This window comes from Anopheles coustani, chromosome X, assembly GCF_943734705.1.
Source record: "Anopheles coustani chromosome X, idAnoCousDA_361_x.2, whole genome shotgun sequence".
In the NCBI taxonomy this organism is placed as follows: Eukaryota; Metazoa; Arthropoda; class Insecta; order Diptera; family Culicidae; genus Anopheles; species Anopheles coustani.
The window spans coordinates 16,838,550-16,853,216 of record NC_071290.1 but is presented as its reverse complement, the minus strand read 5'-3'; the positions used below and the strand labels follow the sequence as shown (position 1 = coordinate 16,853,216).

The 14,667-nt window shown below is 44.0% G+C and overlaps 2 protein-coding genes across 2 annotated transcripts; both read right to left on the bottom strand.

Moving 5' to 3' along the window:
* Positions 1-152: 152 nt before the first annotated feature.
* On the bottom strand, positions 153-3,959 carry LOC131268698 (small ubiquitin-related modifier 2-like). The gene is made up of 3 exons (XM_058270954.1): positions 3,799-3,959; positions 3,029-3,151; positions 153-1,010 (listed from the first exon to the last, which is right to left on the bottom strand). The coding sequence occupies exons 1-3, from the start codon at positions 3,814-3,816 to the stop codon at positions 873-875; spliced, it is 279 nt and encodes a 92-aa protein (XP_058126937.1). The 5' UTR covers positions 3,817-3,959; the 3' UTR covers positions 153-872.
* Positions 3,960-6,201: 2,242 nt separating this feature from the next.
* On the bottom strand, positions 6,202-8,374 carry LOC131268692 (glutathione hydrolase 1 proenzyme-like). The gene is made up of 7 exons (XM_058270945.1): positions 8,031-8,374; positions 7,762-7,962; positions 7,308-7,699; positions 7,081-7,126; positions 6,704-6,944; positions 6,525-6,638; positions 6,202-6,443 (listed from the first exon to the last, which is right to left on the bottom strand). The coding sequence occupies exons 1-7, from the start codon at positions 8,366-8,368 to the stop codon at positions 6,297-6,299; spliced, it is 1,479 nt and encodes a 492-aa protein (XP_058126928.1). The 5' UTR covers positions 8,369-8,374; the 3' UTR covers positions 6,202-6,296.
* Positions 8,375-14,667: the final 6,293 nt, after the last annotated feature.

The following is a 14,667-nucleotide window of genomic DNA, read 5'->3' as shown; positions in this document are numbered from 1 at the left end:
AGCCTTTGGCTTGAGATCTGTCTACGATAGCGATAGTCGCGAGATTTAAATCCCCGCAATCAAGAGGAAACCATAAACTTATCTCTCAACCCCGACAGTAGTTCATCTTCGATTCTTTTCCCTGATACAATTAAACACGAGAGACTTGCGCATGTAAGAACAAAATGGAAAAATTTATTTCATCGATGAAGTCCCATGAGCCATTCCAACATGTTTCTCATTTGATAGATTGCCTTCTTAGATCATTCAATGCTACAAACTAAACATAGGATTTATTTGGGTGCAGGTTTTTCGTTATTGATGCGGTTTTTCCTGCCTTGTATTGTATTTGTCAAAGTGCTTTAAAAGATAGCGACCAATAAAAGAATAATAATCTCCTTGGTCGAAGTGCGCCAAAAGGTAGCATGCGCAATCTTCTAATGTGGTATGTATCTACTTCGTTTCTCAAACCATACGCATGTGTCCATTATGTTAAATCGCAGACTGACCCTACTTGTGGCTCTCGATGACGCCTCTCCTGCCCATGCTTGCTTATTCTAGTCTCCACCATGGTGTTAGTATGGGATATTGTACAATTTCTTACGGAGCGTCCACATCTGGAATCGATTTGCCCATTTTGCATCGTTCATCCATGCATTCGAATGGATTACTTCATCGCGTCGTTCAGATGTGGACGCTCGGGTAGCTGCTGTGCTAATTAAACTCAGAAAAATGGATTAGGAAATCGGAGTAGCAAGGACGCAAGTAAAATTTTCAACGAGGTTTGAGTACAGTAGAGAAAGAATTATAATGAAACAAGTTAAAAGTAAATCAAGAGAAGAACGCACACAGCAGCTATCGGCCGCCGTCGCCCTTACATCATTTACGCGGATTTAAACACCAATTCCACCGGTTTGCTGCTGGTAGACTTCTATGGTATCGCCTTCCTCCATCTCCAGCGTAGTTGGCGTGTCGTTCTCGTTTATCGGTTGGCCGTCGAATCGGAAGCGTACGACCTGCAGCGAAAGACCCTGGTTGGAGAAAGAGTGAGAGAGAAAGAAAGGTAAAAAAACAACGCAACCTGCACCTTTGCACAACCTGATGGATGATTTTTATTTAAAACGGACAAAAGCTATGCATTTTTGGCCTATGGCGACATTCGCATCTATTTACATTAGATGTTTTTCATCACCTTTTAAGTATTGATTGTTCTAAAATTTCGTAGTTTGGTAAATCTTGTCTAGAATCCAGCGGGAAAATAACATGTTTATATTGCACGAACCATTCGAACAATACAATTTTCGACACCATTGCGAAACCATGCTAAATGATTATAATTATAAGCGTGATATGATATGTATGAAAATTGACAGCTCGATTCGATTGAAGTCCGTGCTGAGGCTTAATATCATTACAACTACCAATGCTGTAATAAACATGATCGCGAAATACAGGGTTTCGATCTATATAATGGAATGTTGTAAGTGGTAGAGGAAAAGTTTGATCAACACAGGAGATGTCTACAGAAGCAACGGGGAAAATTGCAATCGTACAGGGGAATATTACAAATAGCAATGGGAATCGCGCAAACCCAGCGGGGAACTTTGCAATCGATTAGGCGAGCAAGCTATCAACTTCGTAAAGCTCTTCGTTTTTGTAAGACAATGATGTTTCTATCGATAATTGATAGCGCTTTCAGCGTTGTTTTTCAACTAAAATACTAACATTATCGTATTTTCCACCTTGTTTATTTCGAGTTGACCAAACAACAGATCCGTCGTGGTAAACATGAAATTCATCGTCGATGGGTAACATTCGATGCGAGATTCTCCACGTTTAACGTATCGAATCCGTTACTTAATAAACGAGTATAAACAAGTGGATTAAAAATTCGAAGGAACTAATTTCAACAGTTCCAGTTCGGCAGTGCATCTGAGCGGATCGTTAGCAGTACACGGGGTTCCTGAAATAGTTAGCGGAAAAGTAAGGTTATCTTACTGCAAGACCGCGTGGTGACGCCGAGCTGGAGCTCAAGTCAGACAAATCCTAGCAGCCGCACATCTCGTGCTGTTTGAGTCAATCAAGCGGACCACAAGTTTTGGTGTCCTGACAAACGGAAGGAATTATCCCTCCCGTGGACGGGGGATGGGCATAGCCCCTCTGATTACGAGTAAGGGAACAAATTGAGCGTAGGAGCATCGCATACCGAAAGAAGAACTAATTTCAATTGAATTAAAAGATGAGTAAAAATACACAATAATTTACTTTTCTTGTGCGAACGTATCGTACGAGGACTTTTGTGAGGTTGACAACTTGCTCCCCCAACCGGTTACAATGTTGAAAATATCCCCAATGCTTTTGAAATATTCCCTCTACCTATTGAAACATTCCATTTTATAGATCGAAACCCTGTGAAATCAACTGATCCTGTTGGAATATCATATGCTGCAGTCAGAAACAATGCTGCTAGAGTTATATCACATGAAAAACCTTGTATCAATTATGATTAAAAACTGTTATTGTACGAGAGAAAATAAATGGAGGAGAATTCTACTTAACTTGTGACTTGTGTACTTGAAAAAATGGTGCTCTTGATTAGTTGAAATTAGAACAAATGTCCTTAGTACGGACCACAATCTTGGAGATATAGGTCCCAAAAGCATTTGAGGGCTATATCTCCAAGTTTGTGGTCCGCGACAGCCGAGCGGTAGCGCCGGTTAGAAAATCGGCCCTTGAGCGCCGGGGCTCATCACTTCGACGGCGTGGGTTCGAATCTCAACCGAGACCAGACCCTCCCCTATACGAGAAGACTGACTATCCACGTACACATAGGGTAAACGCCAAGAAGAAGAAGATCTCCAAGTTAGCTTACGAAGGCCCAGGGAAATTGATTCAAGAGCCGTAATAGAGTAAATCCTCTGGAATAAAGCAGAAGATTTGTTGACATGATTTTCAACTCGTACGATTGATATTTAAGTGAATCTGCCAATTTGAATTAGGTATAGTAACATGTACAATTAAATCTATATGATCATAAACAGGTACTTACCGCTCGGTCGCAATATGCGTTCATAAGTTTGCGCAGTGGGGTGTGCTTTTTGATTTTAAATTGAACGACCGCATTGTCCTGTCCAAGGACCTTCAAGTTGATATGCTCAGATTCTTTCGTTTCCTGGAAAGGCGAAAGAGATGACGAAAAGGAACATCAGAACATTGCACGGAGGGTTGAGCAAAATGAGCCTGTGTGGGTGCTTGTCTGCGAATGCGACGAGTTTTGTGTTAGTCATGTCAGAACAGGAATATTACGCTTGACGGTGCTCTGAGCGCATTGACTGCTGCAAGCCAACTTTTGTTTGGCTTGGGGCCTGCACGAACATTAGACTGCGGATGCAATGTTCGTTCCCTATTGCGTGTGCGTTACTCGTCTAGGAATCGAAATATTCTGGCGCCGGAAACCGGCTTTTGTCAAGCACACAACAAAACATCTGCCAGCACCCGCAAACCGATATCGCGCCACAATTGCAATGGCGTCACCTCCATTTTATTGCTGATGGACGCAGTGTTCAGAACCACAAACCCGGTGCGTGGAAAACTAGCTATTACTCCACGAAACGTTACCGATGGAATTGAACATGGTTGCTTGTAGTTCGGTGATCATATCGGCACGGGAAATAACACCTATGATGCACATTACAATCGCTCCAGGTTTGCGTCCGGCACGACATTTTCTAAGATGCCGGGAGCTGTAGGCACGATGTTCGCGATGCTTGGCGTACGTAAAAGGTATGGCGATTTAACCTGCACATGGAAAATACATACCTTCTTATCGTCCGACATGTTGTATGATGTTTAATTTTTCTGACCCACTAAGAATACTGAACTAATTGGAGAATTTCCGATAGGAATATTCACAGCGCACTCGAGTTTACGGAAACGCGACCGACGCGAAGCACAGCTTGATCAAAAGTGACGCACACAGGAGTTTCAGCGTTCAACTAGAGCGGAAGCGCTGGATTGCTTTATGCGCAGGTGCTGAAATGTTCAGACAGTTTACACAACCGGAAAACATATTTAGTACAAGCTAGTGATGTACACACGAGAGCGGATCTGTAAATCCGACTCCAGCCACACCGGCTGGGAATAAACTTTTGAGGTCATCATGAAATAACGACGCCATCTGTCAAAATTATCGACTCGTCTTGTTAAAACTCCATACAAAAAGTAAACAAAAACTCATACCGCGTCGTTTTGTATCAAAGTTAAAACGACTTCAAGCGTCGAACTAGGTGAGAGTCGGAGTGATTTTAAAAAGAGCTGGAGATGGATCGTCCAAGTAGATTGCATTGTAATAAAAGTTATTTGTAACGTTTACTAGTGGTTAATGTCGTATTCTATTTGGGGTAAGAAGAGCTAAGACACTGCAATCATTTCACCGGCATTATATTAAATGACCAGGGTGTGCAATATGGCTCAGTAACAAACACAGCAAGTTAATTTGACTATGTAGTTCAGTATGTAGTTCATTAAACACACTTACCTTGGTAGCTCACTAAACTTACTTGCTCAAGTACTTCAGCAAGCTATAACAGGATGCGGAGCATCCCTTCCGTTTTCTGTACTAAAAATCAAACGATTTCGATTCTTGCCGCAGAGTCTTGCGTTTTTATAAGCAATAGTAAATATTGTTCCTTGTAGATTATGACGAAATGATATACTCTTATAATTGGGATTTTTAAAAGGTAAACTATTATTTGGCGCATAAAACTGTGTTAGTTTGACAGCTGAAAAGCGCAAATCCATGTGGAATCTTGATCCATCTTGACAGAGGCAGTCGGAATGACAGTAGATTCTGCTGTTTCTGTACTAAAAATCAACAATTTCAGCCGGCTCTATTTAGCTGTCAATCGCAAAATTCTTTAAATTAATTCAAAACGTTGAAATTTGCATAAAATGCAATGTTGAAATTTAAGTGTGCATTGTGGTTATTAACTTTTTTCGTTAAATGCGATGATAAATGCATTTGGAATACTAAAAAACCAATTCGGTTGTCCCGGACTCAGATGTTTTATCTGCTAATAAAAAATGTTAATGAAGATGCGACAGTTCTGCCAACATAAGCACCACAAATGTTTGTTTTCCTCACGTTCTGCTAGAAAAAACGTTGGGAAAAATACTTATACAGTCTTTCCCCGAGTTACGCGACACTCGAGTTACGCGAATTCGACTTACGCGAATGTTCAAATTTTGACAGTTCATTGAGTTTATGACGTAAACTTCAGTTCTTCAGACTCATCATACGTCACTTGTCATTTGCAAATTTTCACATCATTACACCGCCATTCAAAACACGTCGTCAACAAAATTAAAAGCGAGTAAAATGAATAACATACGCAAAAATACCGAAAAAAGAAAGAGAAATGCAATAACTTTTGCTGAAAAATGATGATATTAAATACTCGATCTCTTAACACCAGGTATAAACCAAGTGTCAAGCGGAACTCGACTTACGCGAAAACTCGACTTACGCGAATGCCTCCGGCACGCATTATTCGCGTAAGTCGGGCAAAGACTGTATGATATATTGCAGACCCTCGTTAACTTTTAAAAGTTATATCATAGATTATAAGATCCTATTTGTGATAAGTCCGTGATTTTTTTGTTATCTTGATCGATGTATGAAAAAATGAGTTTGAGGAAAATTTTAGCTGTTGTGTGAACCGATTGAAAAATAATTGCGTTGAATTTAACATTTATGTTTCCATTATGATCGTACTCGTTGCCCGCGAAGTTGTGTTTCTTGATATTAAACTATAAATATGATCATTTTTGTTTAAAATAACCATAAACCGATGTCAGTATGATATGGTTGAACTGCTTCGTCAAACTTAACGAATCAAAAATTCATCGATTTAATACAAACATGAGCAGTAGATTCTATTGCATACTTTTAGGCGCATGGAAAGTGCATATTATGAAAAAGTAGTTTGTTAGTTTGTCGCTTTACTAACAAAGTATTACGCGAGGTTCAGGATAAACACGTTTACTGGTTACTAATAACCAAGTGAGTAAACAGTATGTCTAAATTTTCCACTAAAATGTTAACTGATCGCAAGGTCAAGGTGATGTATGTAAAGTTGAAGGCATCTGAGACGATAAACAAATAGATTAGCACCAAGTGAACGAACGTGCGTTCACCATCTGTATTTCTTAGTCTTTTTTAGTTAAACGGGAACCTTAGGTAATAGTGTAACAAACAACAAATGCACTATGCTTAGCAGCTGGTTTAAATTCAAAACAATGTTCACGTATTTTCTACTTCAAAAGCCGGCAACGTCGCCACCCTTCCGGAAGTCGGCGTTGGCGTACACCCCGGACGCATTCTGGGCGATCGCGCAGATTATGGATCCTCGCTCTCGATAGCGCGTTGTTTGATGTCCTTTGCCTTGCAGCCCTTTAACAATAACCTAAAGGGAGAGTAACAAAAACAAACGGTAAGAATATTGACTCAGTAGCTCGAGGCTCTTATATCGTTCCCCGGCACGCACGTCTAAGTTTCCATATTCGTATTGCACCGCCATCGGTACCAGCTGATGGTGCAGTCGAGGTGCGTCGATCGCTTCCTTGATGTCGTAGCCGAACCAGAGAGCGCGCATCAACGTCTGTTGGGATTGAAACAGATTAACATATACGTGGATAGGAATGATGATAGTGTTGTACTGCTTACCAACGCGACAGCGGTAGTAATTTTGGTACCACCGGCCGCACCGACGATCAGTCGGACGTTGTGTTCCGCATCAGCCACTATCGTCGGTGACATCGACGATAGGGCCCGCTTGTGAGGCCGTATGAAATTCGCTCTGGAACCGGGTAGACCGAAGTAGTTGAGCAGCCCGGGTGACGAAAAATCATCCATGCCACTGTTTACAATGATGCCAGTGCGGGATCCCATCAGGCCAGCACCAAAGCTGCGGAACATGGGGTCGAAGGAAGATAAAATTGGAGAATGTAATTGCGCATCAAAGGACGTTGCAAGACCCGAGGCCAATGTGATCCCCGGGGAACTCAGGTAGGTTTGTGGTTACTGAAAAAAGGTTTACTTACTAAAAGTTTACCGAGCTAGTTACCGACACTGCGTCCCCAGATGGCGCTGCATAGAGTTTCGTTGAAAATAAAGAGAATGTTAGAGTTCAACATCTTTGAAGGAGGATAAACATTCATGAACGTTTGGAATGAGTCATCTACGTCTAGAGATTCCTAAGACACAACCATATGTCTATCTGAGGTGCGCAACTTTTTCAACACTTTGGTCATATAGACTCATGACTTACCAAGCACCGAAATGTGAGCCGTGCCATCGTTGTTGGGGGTGAAGAAGTAACCATCGTAGTCCCTCGGATCAGCATGCGTGTGTTCGTCGTCTATCCGTTTGCGCACGGTTTCCGCATACTCGTCCGACGTGAGGTTCGCCGTGAGCTCCCGCACGTCGATGTAACGGGGATCCCCAATTTCTGTGCGCTTGCCGTAGGCGTACTTGAACGCCTCCACGATCCGGTGCAGCGTTCGGACGGCATTGTCGACGCTGGTTACATCGCTGGGCTGAAATCGGTAGCCTTTCAGGATGTTCATGATTAACGCCAACAGGACGCCACTAGCCGGTGGTGGTACCACGTACATTGTGTCCTCGTTCAGCTTGATGGGGATGGACTCGCTCCAGATGACGCTGCGAAATGGCATTGCGTGGGATTACTGACTGGGAACTGTAAGGAGCGTGCATTCCTATACCTGTATTTGCGCAGATCCTCCTGCGTGATGATGCTTCCCAGGTCCTGCAGGTCAGCGGCGAATTCGTCGGCCAGTGCCCCCCGATACAGGCTGTCGCCGCCCTCGTCCGCGATGCGATCGAGCGTGTTGCAGAGCGAATGTGGATGTACGAGGTCTCCCTGCTGCTTCCGTCGACCGGTCTGCGGATCGGTGAACAGCTCCCTGCGCATGATGGGCAACGGCGGAGGTCAGCAGCATTGGCCTGGCTACGGTTCTACATCTACGCATACCTGATTCTCGCGTCATTGAGGGCTTTCGAGTTGAAGGAGAGCGAGTCCTGCATGTGCTTCGAGATCGGTATCCCACGCCGGCACAGCTGCTGCGTCGGCCGAAGCACCTCGGACCACGGCAGCTGCCCGAAGCGCTGATGAGCCTCCCAGTAGCCCTTCAGCTCTCCCGGCACCGCTATCGACAGCGGACCCTCGTTGGTTGTGCTCGGATCGTCCAGGTGCATGTCCTCGGTGGCGCGCCCGGCCGCAATCTCCCGCGCGTCGAGCGTGTACGCCCGGCGTTCCTGGCGCCGGTAGATGTTCATCACGAAACCACCGCCCAGTCCCATCGACTGCATGTTGGTGAGACCAGCACAGAACAGTGTACCGATCGCCGCATCCACTGCGGACCCATTGCGCTTCATCAGGTCCCTGTGGGCGAGAGCGTAGACGAAGGGAGGATTAGATGGGGATGGGGGCATACGACTTTGGTGGACCCTGCACCATACCGGCCGATGTTGCTGCAGATATCCGAGTCCGAGCAGATGGCAGCCGATTCGAACATATGCAGCGTCGAGTAGGAGAGTTTCACCGAGAGATCGGTGTGCGCCGGATCAGGCGGTACGAGGCCGGTAGGATCACCGAGTGGTGAGGCTGGAGGCTGCGTTATGCGCAGACCTGGCTGATACAGTTGCGCAAAGATCCAGTAGAGCAGCACCGCCACAAGCGGTACTGCAAAGGAAGACACTCTCGTAAGGCTGTTGGATGAGAGAACAGAAGAGCAGGTGGTTAGGTTAGCCAAGCACATAGGTTTGTAAAGATGCTTACAGTCGCTTCTAGTGACTTTTGTCTCGCAAGCAGCAGCTATTATCTCTGAGCCATCTCTTTTTCAGATAGCACATCATCTTTTGTCTCTAATGCACCTGTTTTTGCCTCATAGTCATTTGTTTTTGTCTTTTTACCGAAAATAGGAAAATAAAAGAGCTAACTGTGGTTATTCGATTATTAAAGACAAAACCTTATGCACTCCGTCGAAACGAGATGGCTTAGAGACTAAAATGGTAGCGTTATGTCCAAATAAAATGCTTTCGAGCCAAAGTGGATGCGTCATGTTGAAAGGAATGACGTTAAGACAAAAGTTGATGCGCTGTTCCAATCATGAGCGAGTTTGGAGGTCCTCTCCAGCTGTATTTGCGTTAGATATGTTGAAAAATGGAGTGTTCACAAGCGGAAAATCCAAGAAACTAATTTCAGAACATTGAAATGGAGATAGAAATATTAAGAAAAGGTAGGCTTTCGATCCCTCGCTCGTTTAAAGGGTGTGCTGTCAGATTCAGTTGTCTAGGTTGAGGTAAAATTATAGTTCTACTACTTCTGCCGTGTAGTAAAATCCTTGCGGGTGTTTTCCATCCCTGGCACAATGGGTGGAGACTGGCACGACCAGCAAGATCGATGAAAACCTCCTGCATTGCGCAGTGTTGGTTATCCCCAAGCATTGCCCGGTTCGTTCCCCCCTTTTTCGCCGAAGTCAAGCGACGGATGCCGGCCGACACTCGAGAGCTTGGGAAATCCGCTGCGCTTCAAAAGGCAGTTATTGTGCAGCCCCAAACGGCCTCGGTTCGGTTGTTGTTGATCCGCTTAATGCTTCACGTTTGTTTTCTTTTTTTTTTTCGTCCATTCTGTCACTTTCTTCGGTGGGTTTTGTTGTACTTCTATTTGATGCTGGGAACTCCCGATGCGCAACTGCGCATGCTTCGGGCCGAGTCGGGAAAAATTTACGAGCCCCTTTTTCCGGAGCTCGCGGAGCGGAGAGGGGGAGGGGGACGACGACAAAAATATTTCTTTATTTTCCATCACTCTGCTTTCTCGCGTTGACTGTTTTCCTCCGGCATCGGAAAGAAACAATACACTACGCGCGTTCGGGTGGAACGAACGTAGCGAGAATCGTTACGCGATTGATTGTGGATGGGGTGAATGTTTTCCCGAAGCACACAGAAAGAGAGAGAGAGAGAGAGAGAGAGGGAGAGAGTGAACGAACAGAGGAAAATCGAAAGGCAGGACAATGGAAAACTTATTGATCTGCTGCGACGTGTCGACGTGCTAACCAAGCACCCCAGCGGGCGCACACATATAAAATACGCACAGGCACACACACACACACCGGAGGTGCTAACAATGTGGCCGGATGTAAAGCCTCTGCCGGATCCTGGCACAGGCGTGGGCATTTCTTATCTTTCGTTCGTAAGAAATGGCAGCCTTGCCGTGCGTGGGCATGTTTGATTGGCGAATGTACCCGAGCGCGTGTGTGTGTGTGTGGTTTGGTTGTTGGACGAGTGTGGACGATACTTTACCAGCTGACCATGGTAGTTCCGAGCAGGCACGCAATCACTGACGAGTTTCGGTTTATCGTTTGCTCGAGCGAGGCACGGGGGGTAGGGGGAAAGGAAACCCGGGGATGAACGGGGAAAACACAGCACTCAGCACCAACACACGGGCTGGCAGGACGCCAGGACGAAGCCGAACGCGAAACCGTGCGACGCGCGACAAGACAACACCGGCACCACCGTAGTGCTGGAAAAACAAGTGGAAAACTCGTGCCTGCGAGCGAGCGAGCGAGCCGTCAGCCGAAGCGGAACGCACCAGCGGAACCGGACACCGTTCGAACGTAGCAGAAACAACAACAAAACGGGGAAAGGAAACGAAGAAAAAAAGGAAACAGAAAGGAAACTGACAACAACCGCCCGCGTTCGAAAGGGAAAATGCTTCCGTGGCGTGCGTGCGTGCGTGTGTGTTCGCGCCCGGAACCGACGGGGAATTCTGGCTCGGGCGTTCCGGATCGAGCGAGCTCCAAAACCCCGATCGTACGCCGTGTGTTCTTGCGTAGCGCTTCTGCGCCAACTGCTCGTGGTGGCTCCGATCGCTAGTGATGCGTCTTCGTCTTCTCCCCGGTTTTGCCTCTGCCCTCTTCCTTCTTTCTGCTCCACACTATCTAGCTCTATCGCTCTCTTTGCAAGCACCCCGCCCGCTCTCTCCACCCCAAAGACATGCTAATGCACGTGTGTTTGCTGCGGGACAAGGAATCACCGTCCGGCAGGCGAGTCGAAGCTTTGACCTAGAACTCCAGCAGGGAACATTTCTTGATTCATGAGCCAAACGTTACATCCTTTCAGCCTAAAACATTTAATTCTGGTGGTATGCATTGAGAACAAATACTCTTCACAGTCCTGCCAAGTTGAGAAAATGACTTAAAACATTGTCACACTGTTTTTTTGCATACTTGTAAAATAATTTTTGATCCAGAACTGAAGAAAAAAATATATTTCCTACAAAATTTTGGGAATGGGAATTTTGATTAAATGGTAGTCAGTTTGTAAATGGATTATTTGTGATCATGATCAGTCATAATAGATATTTATAGATAGATATTTATAGAAAATAAACAAAAGTTTGGTTCAGTTACTTCGATTAGTATTAAGAAATTAGAAAAAAATATAAGCAAACAAAAGAATAAGGAGAAATAAGAGCTACGAAATAAGAAATATTAGAAAAACCCATGTGTCAAAAAACTAGCAAAGCAATACATATTCCATACGCCTGCCCAAAAACTGTGAAGGAGTTAATTTGTTAACTTGTGGTATTTTTAGAGATGAGGTCCTAAATAATAGATGCAGAATATGGATGGCTTTGAGTTATTATTAAAGTATTATTTGCAGTAGTCGTTGAATGCCTTATTATACCATGGTGGAAGATTGAGAATTATTTTGAGAATCTTGTTCTGTGTTGTTTGCAGTCTCTTAATGAACGTTCGTGCACAATTATTCCAAAACTGGAGATGCGTAACTTCTTTGTCCAGAATTTTACTGTCAAAATAGGCTCTGGCGTATTGTTCAACATAGAGTAACGAACAAAATATGTTGCAACTAATAGAACCAAGCGTAAACAAATTGGGACTTTGACACAAAACTTCCAAACCATTGCAGAAAGAAGTCAGGCATGCTAGGTTCTGATTTCGAGAAAGGAATATTTATTTCAGCGGCGAAATTTTGGCTAAAGATGTCAGTTAAAGTCCACGTCTAAGAAGGGCATTAAGCTACTTAGTGTTTATATTATAGTAGTGAAATCTTTTCTCAAAAATTTCATAATTCAGCTAAAAACAGAACTAAAGTCTCTTACTAAAATAGCCGACATTAAAGCTGGTTTCATCATACGCAACCCACGTTGGTTTTCGGTTTGGACAATCCTGGCTGTGGAGTTCGACACCCCTGACCGCACGCCGCATTCGCTCTATCTTTTCGGTCCAATTTTTGGCCCGATTCTTTTTAGTTTTTTTTTTTAGCTCTCACCACCGTGTGACGACAGTGGCGGTATGGTGTGTGCGGTTACATCACTCCATCGTGTCACCCGAGTAAGGGGGAGGGCCGTCACCCTTCCCCGACCCCACCAACCAGCCGGCACTTTAGTGCGATGGTCCCATCGTAAAACGAACCGGTCGTTAGCTGAAACTCGGTTTTACACTCTTTTGGCTTGGTTTAACAAAAAAAAAATAAAAACAAACACAAATGTTTTCCACCCGCAACTAAACATTACATACGTACGTCTCTGGTATCTGGAATACTGTGCGAGAATATTACCAACCATCATATTCTCATATTATTATTTTCTATTTTAAACTGCTGTTGAAATATTCTATAGGTGAAAAACAAACTGTTTAAATGAATTTATATCCGCTAGAGATGACGGTTTTTTTTAGAATTCATTAATAGGTAGGCATAGAGTTCTGTTGATCATTCGATTACCAATTCTCGATCTTCCTACTAAGGCCGCGTGTTTTGTATTGTGTTAAAAAAATACGGAAGTGCGCGCCTTCAGAGATGTTGCGGGTATTTGAGCAACAGCTTCAACTAGACCTTGGAAGGGGTTAGTGGTGCATCGCGAGCGAAAAGAAGATTAGCGTACGGGCCAAAGACCGACGGCCACGTCATTGACGTGCTTCGACGGCGGTATTTTGATTTTTTTTCGGGGAGCCTAAACCAACGATAAGACGCTAGCGGAATTGCCGAACTAGCTCGACTCGAGGGCAGAACAGATTAAAATTTACAAAATAAAACATAAACATCCGATCACATACACACATACACACAAGCACACACTAACCGATGGACAATTCGATGACCAATTTGACACCGCGTCGTCCGAGATAGCGTTAATCTGTGCGGACCCGAATGCCGGCATCGGCGCGTTCACACGTTCCAAAATATGTGCTGCCCAACATTCAAGGACAACGCTAACGGCAGCGAACAGCCTACATCCGCATGCATACGGCACGCAGTGAACGATTGACCGCTGGTGCACAGTGGGGCTGTAGATGGACTTCGTTGTGATGTGGTGAATTATTAGAAGACTAAAAATTAGGATTTTTTTTAATGAACTAGCGTTAACTGTATCCGATCTTTCCCGAAGCGTTTCTGTGCAATTCTGGTAACTGGATTAACTACCAGATGTGTACATAGTTATAGCTAAAATAGTTTTTAATATTTACGTATTAAAATAAGAACTGATTTCAATCATGTTCCGTGCAAAAACGAAACCCGCTACCAACTATATTTGGAAAGTGTCATCAAGAGATCAAGAAAAGAGAGAAAATTTAGGCTTATGTAGTGGCCAAATAGCTGGGAAACACTTAGTAAAGAAAGGCTTTGCAAAGCGGGAGAAGTGTCACTCGGAATAAAAAGGCTCAGAACGCTAGTGGAAATATGTGCTCCGAAAATCTCGACATCGTGACTAAAATGGCTTAAGTAACGAGTTTGACTTTAGATCAGGGGTCGGCAAAGTACGGCCCGCCAACTGATTTTCCCTGGCCTGTAAGAAAATTTGAATACACCGCACATAAAATCCATCTCAGTTCTTATCGGCTTTGTTCATTCTTATCAGGCTTTTTTCCACAAAATGAAGATCCAAATTGTTGAACGAGTTGTTAAATACCAAGTGACTTTTGTTAGATTTTTCCTATCGTATTGGTATTATTGATCGTGATAAAATTTCTTAGCGTCGTGAGTCTTGTCCAAAATCCAACAGCAATAACTCGCTTATTTAGCATCCAAAATAGATAACTTCAAAGAATACAATTTTCATATCCAATACAAAATAATATAAGGCATGCAATATTGAAAACAAAACGAAGCAGTATTTGATAGAGGCTACAAAAGACCCGAAAGATAAGCCACTGTAGACAGTTTTTGTAGACTGTGTCTACAGTTCGTCCTTGTTCGATCGTCTATATATTTTATATAGTTTTTAACTGTAGTTAGTAGCTTTTGGAATTTTTTTTCTTCTGTTGTACACTTATAAGATTGATTATAATTATTAAATCAAATTTATATTATAACAATAATTATTTTAAAAACGACATGTCCGTTGCAAATGATGGCCCCGTGTTACCACAGTGCGGCAGGGAAACGCCATTGTTGGTGCTCGAATCGTAGGCACGTGCCCCACTGTGCTCGCCATTTTTGCTCGCTTTACATTGGACATTGCATTAGCGGACAGGTATTAATTGACCATCGCGCAGACGGTGCCCCCCCCTCCCCATTTTCCTCCCCACCCGCTCGGAAACATTGTTTGCTGCAAGCGAATCGAAGTGCAAGCAGCAGAAGAGTTC

Excerpts from the sequence above, each read along its gene's own strand:
- LOC131268698 (XM_058270954.1), bottom strand. Across the intron at positions 1,011-3,028 it reads ACGCATATTGCGACCGAGCG|GGTCTTTCGCTGCAGGTCGT; the intron begins GTAAGTACCTGT and ends TTCTCCAACCAG.
- LOC131268692 (XM_058270945.1), bottom strand. The coding sequence starts at position 8,368 with ATGCAGTCGATGGGACTGGGCGGTGGTTTCGTGATGAACATCTACCGG. Across the intron at positions 7,700-7,761 it reads GAGGATCTGCGCAAATACAG|CGTCATCTGGAGCGAGTCCA; the intron begins GTATAGGAATGC and ends GCCATTTCGCAG. Across the intron at positions 7,127-7,307 it reads GGCTCACATTTCGGTGCTTG|CGCCATCTGGGGACGCAGTG; the intron begins GTAAGTCATGAG and ends AACTCTATGCAG.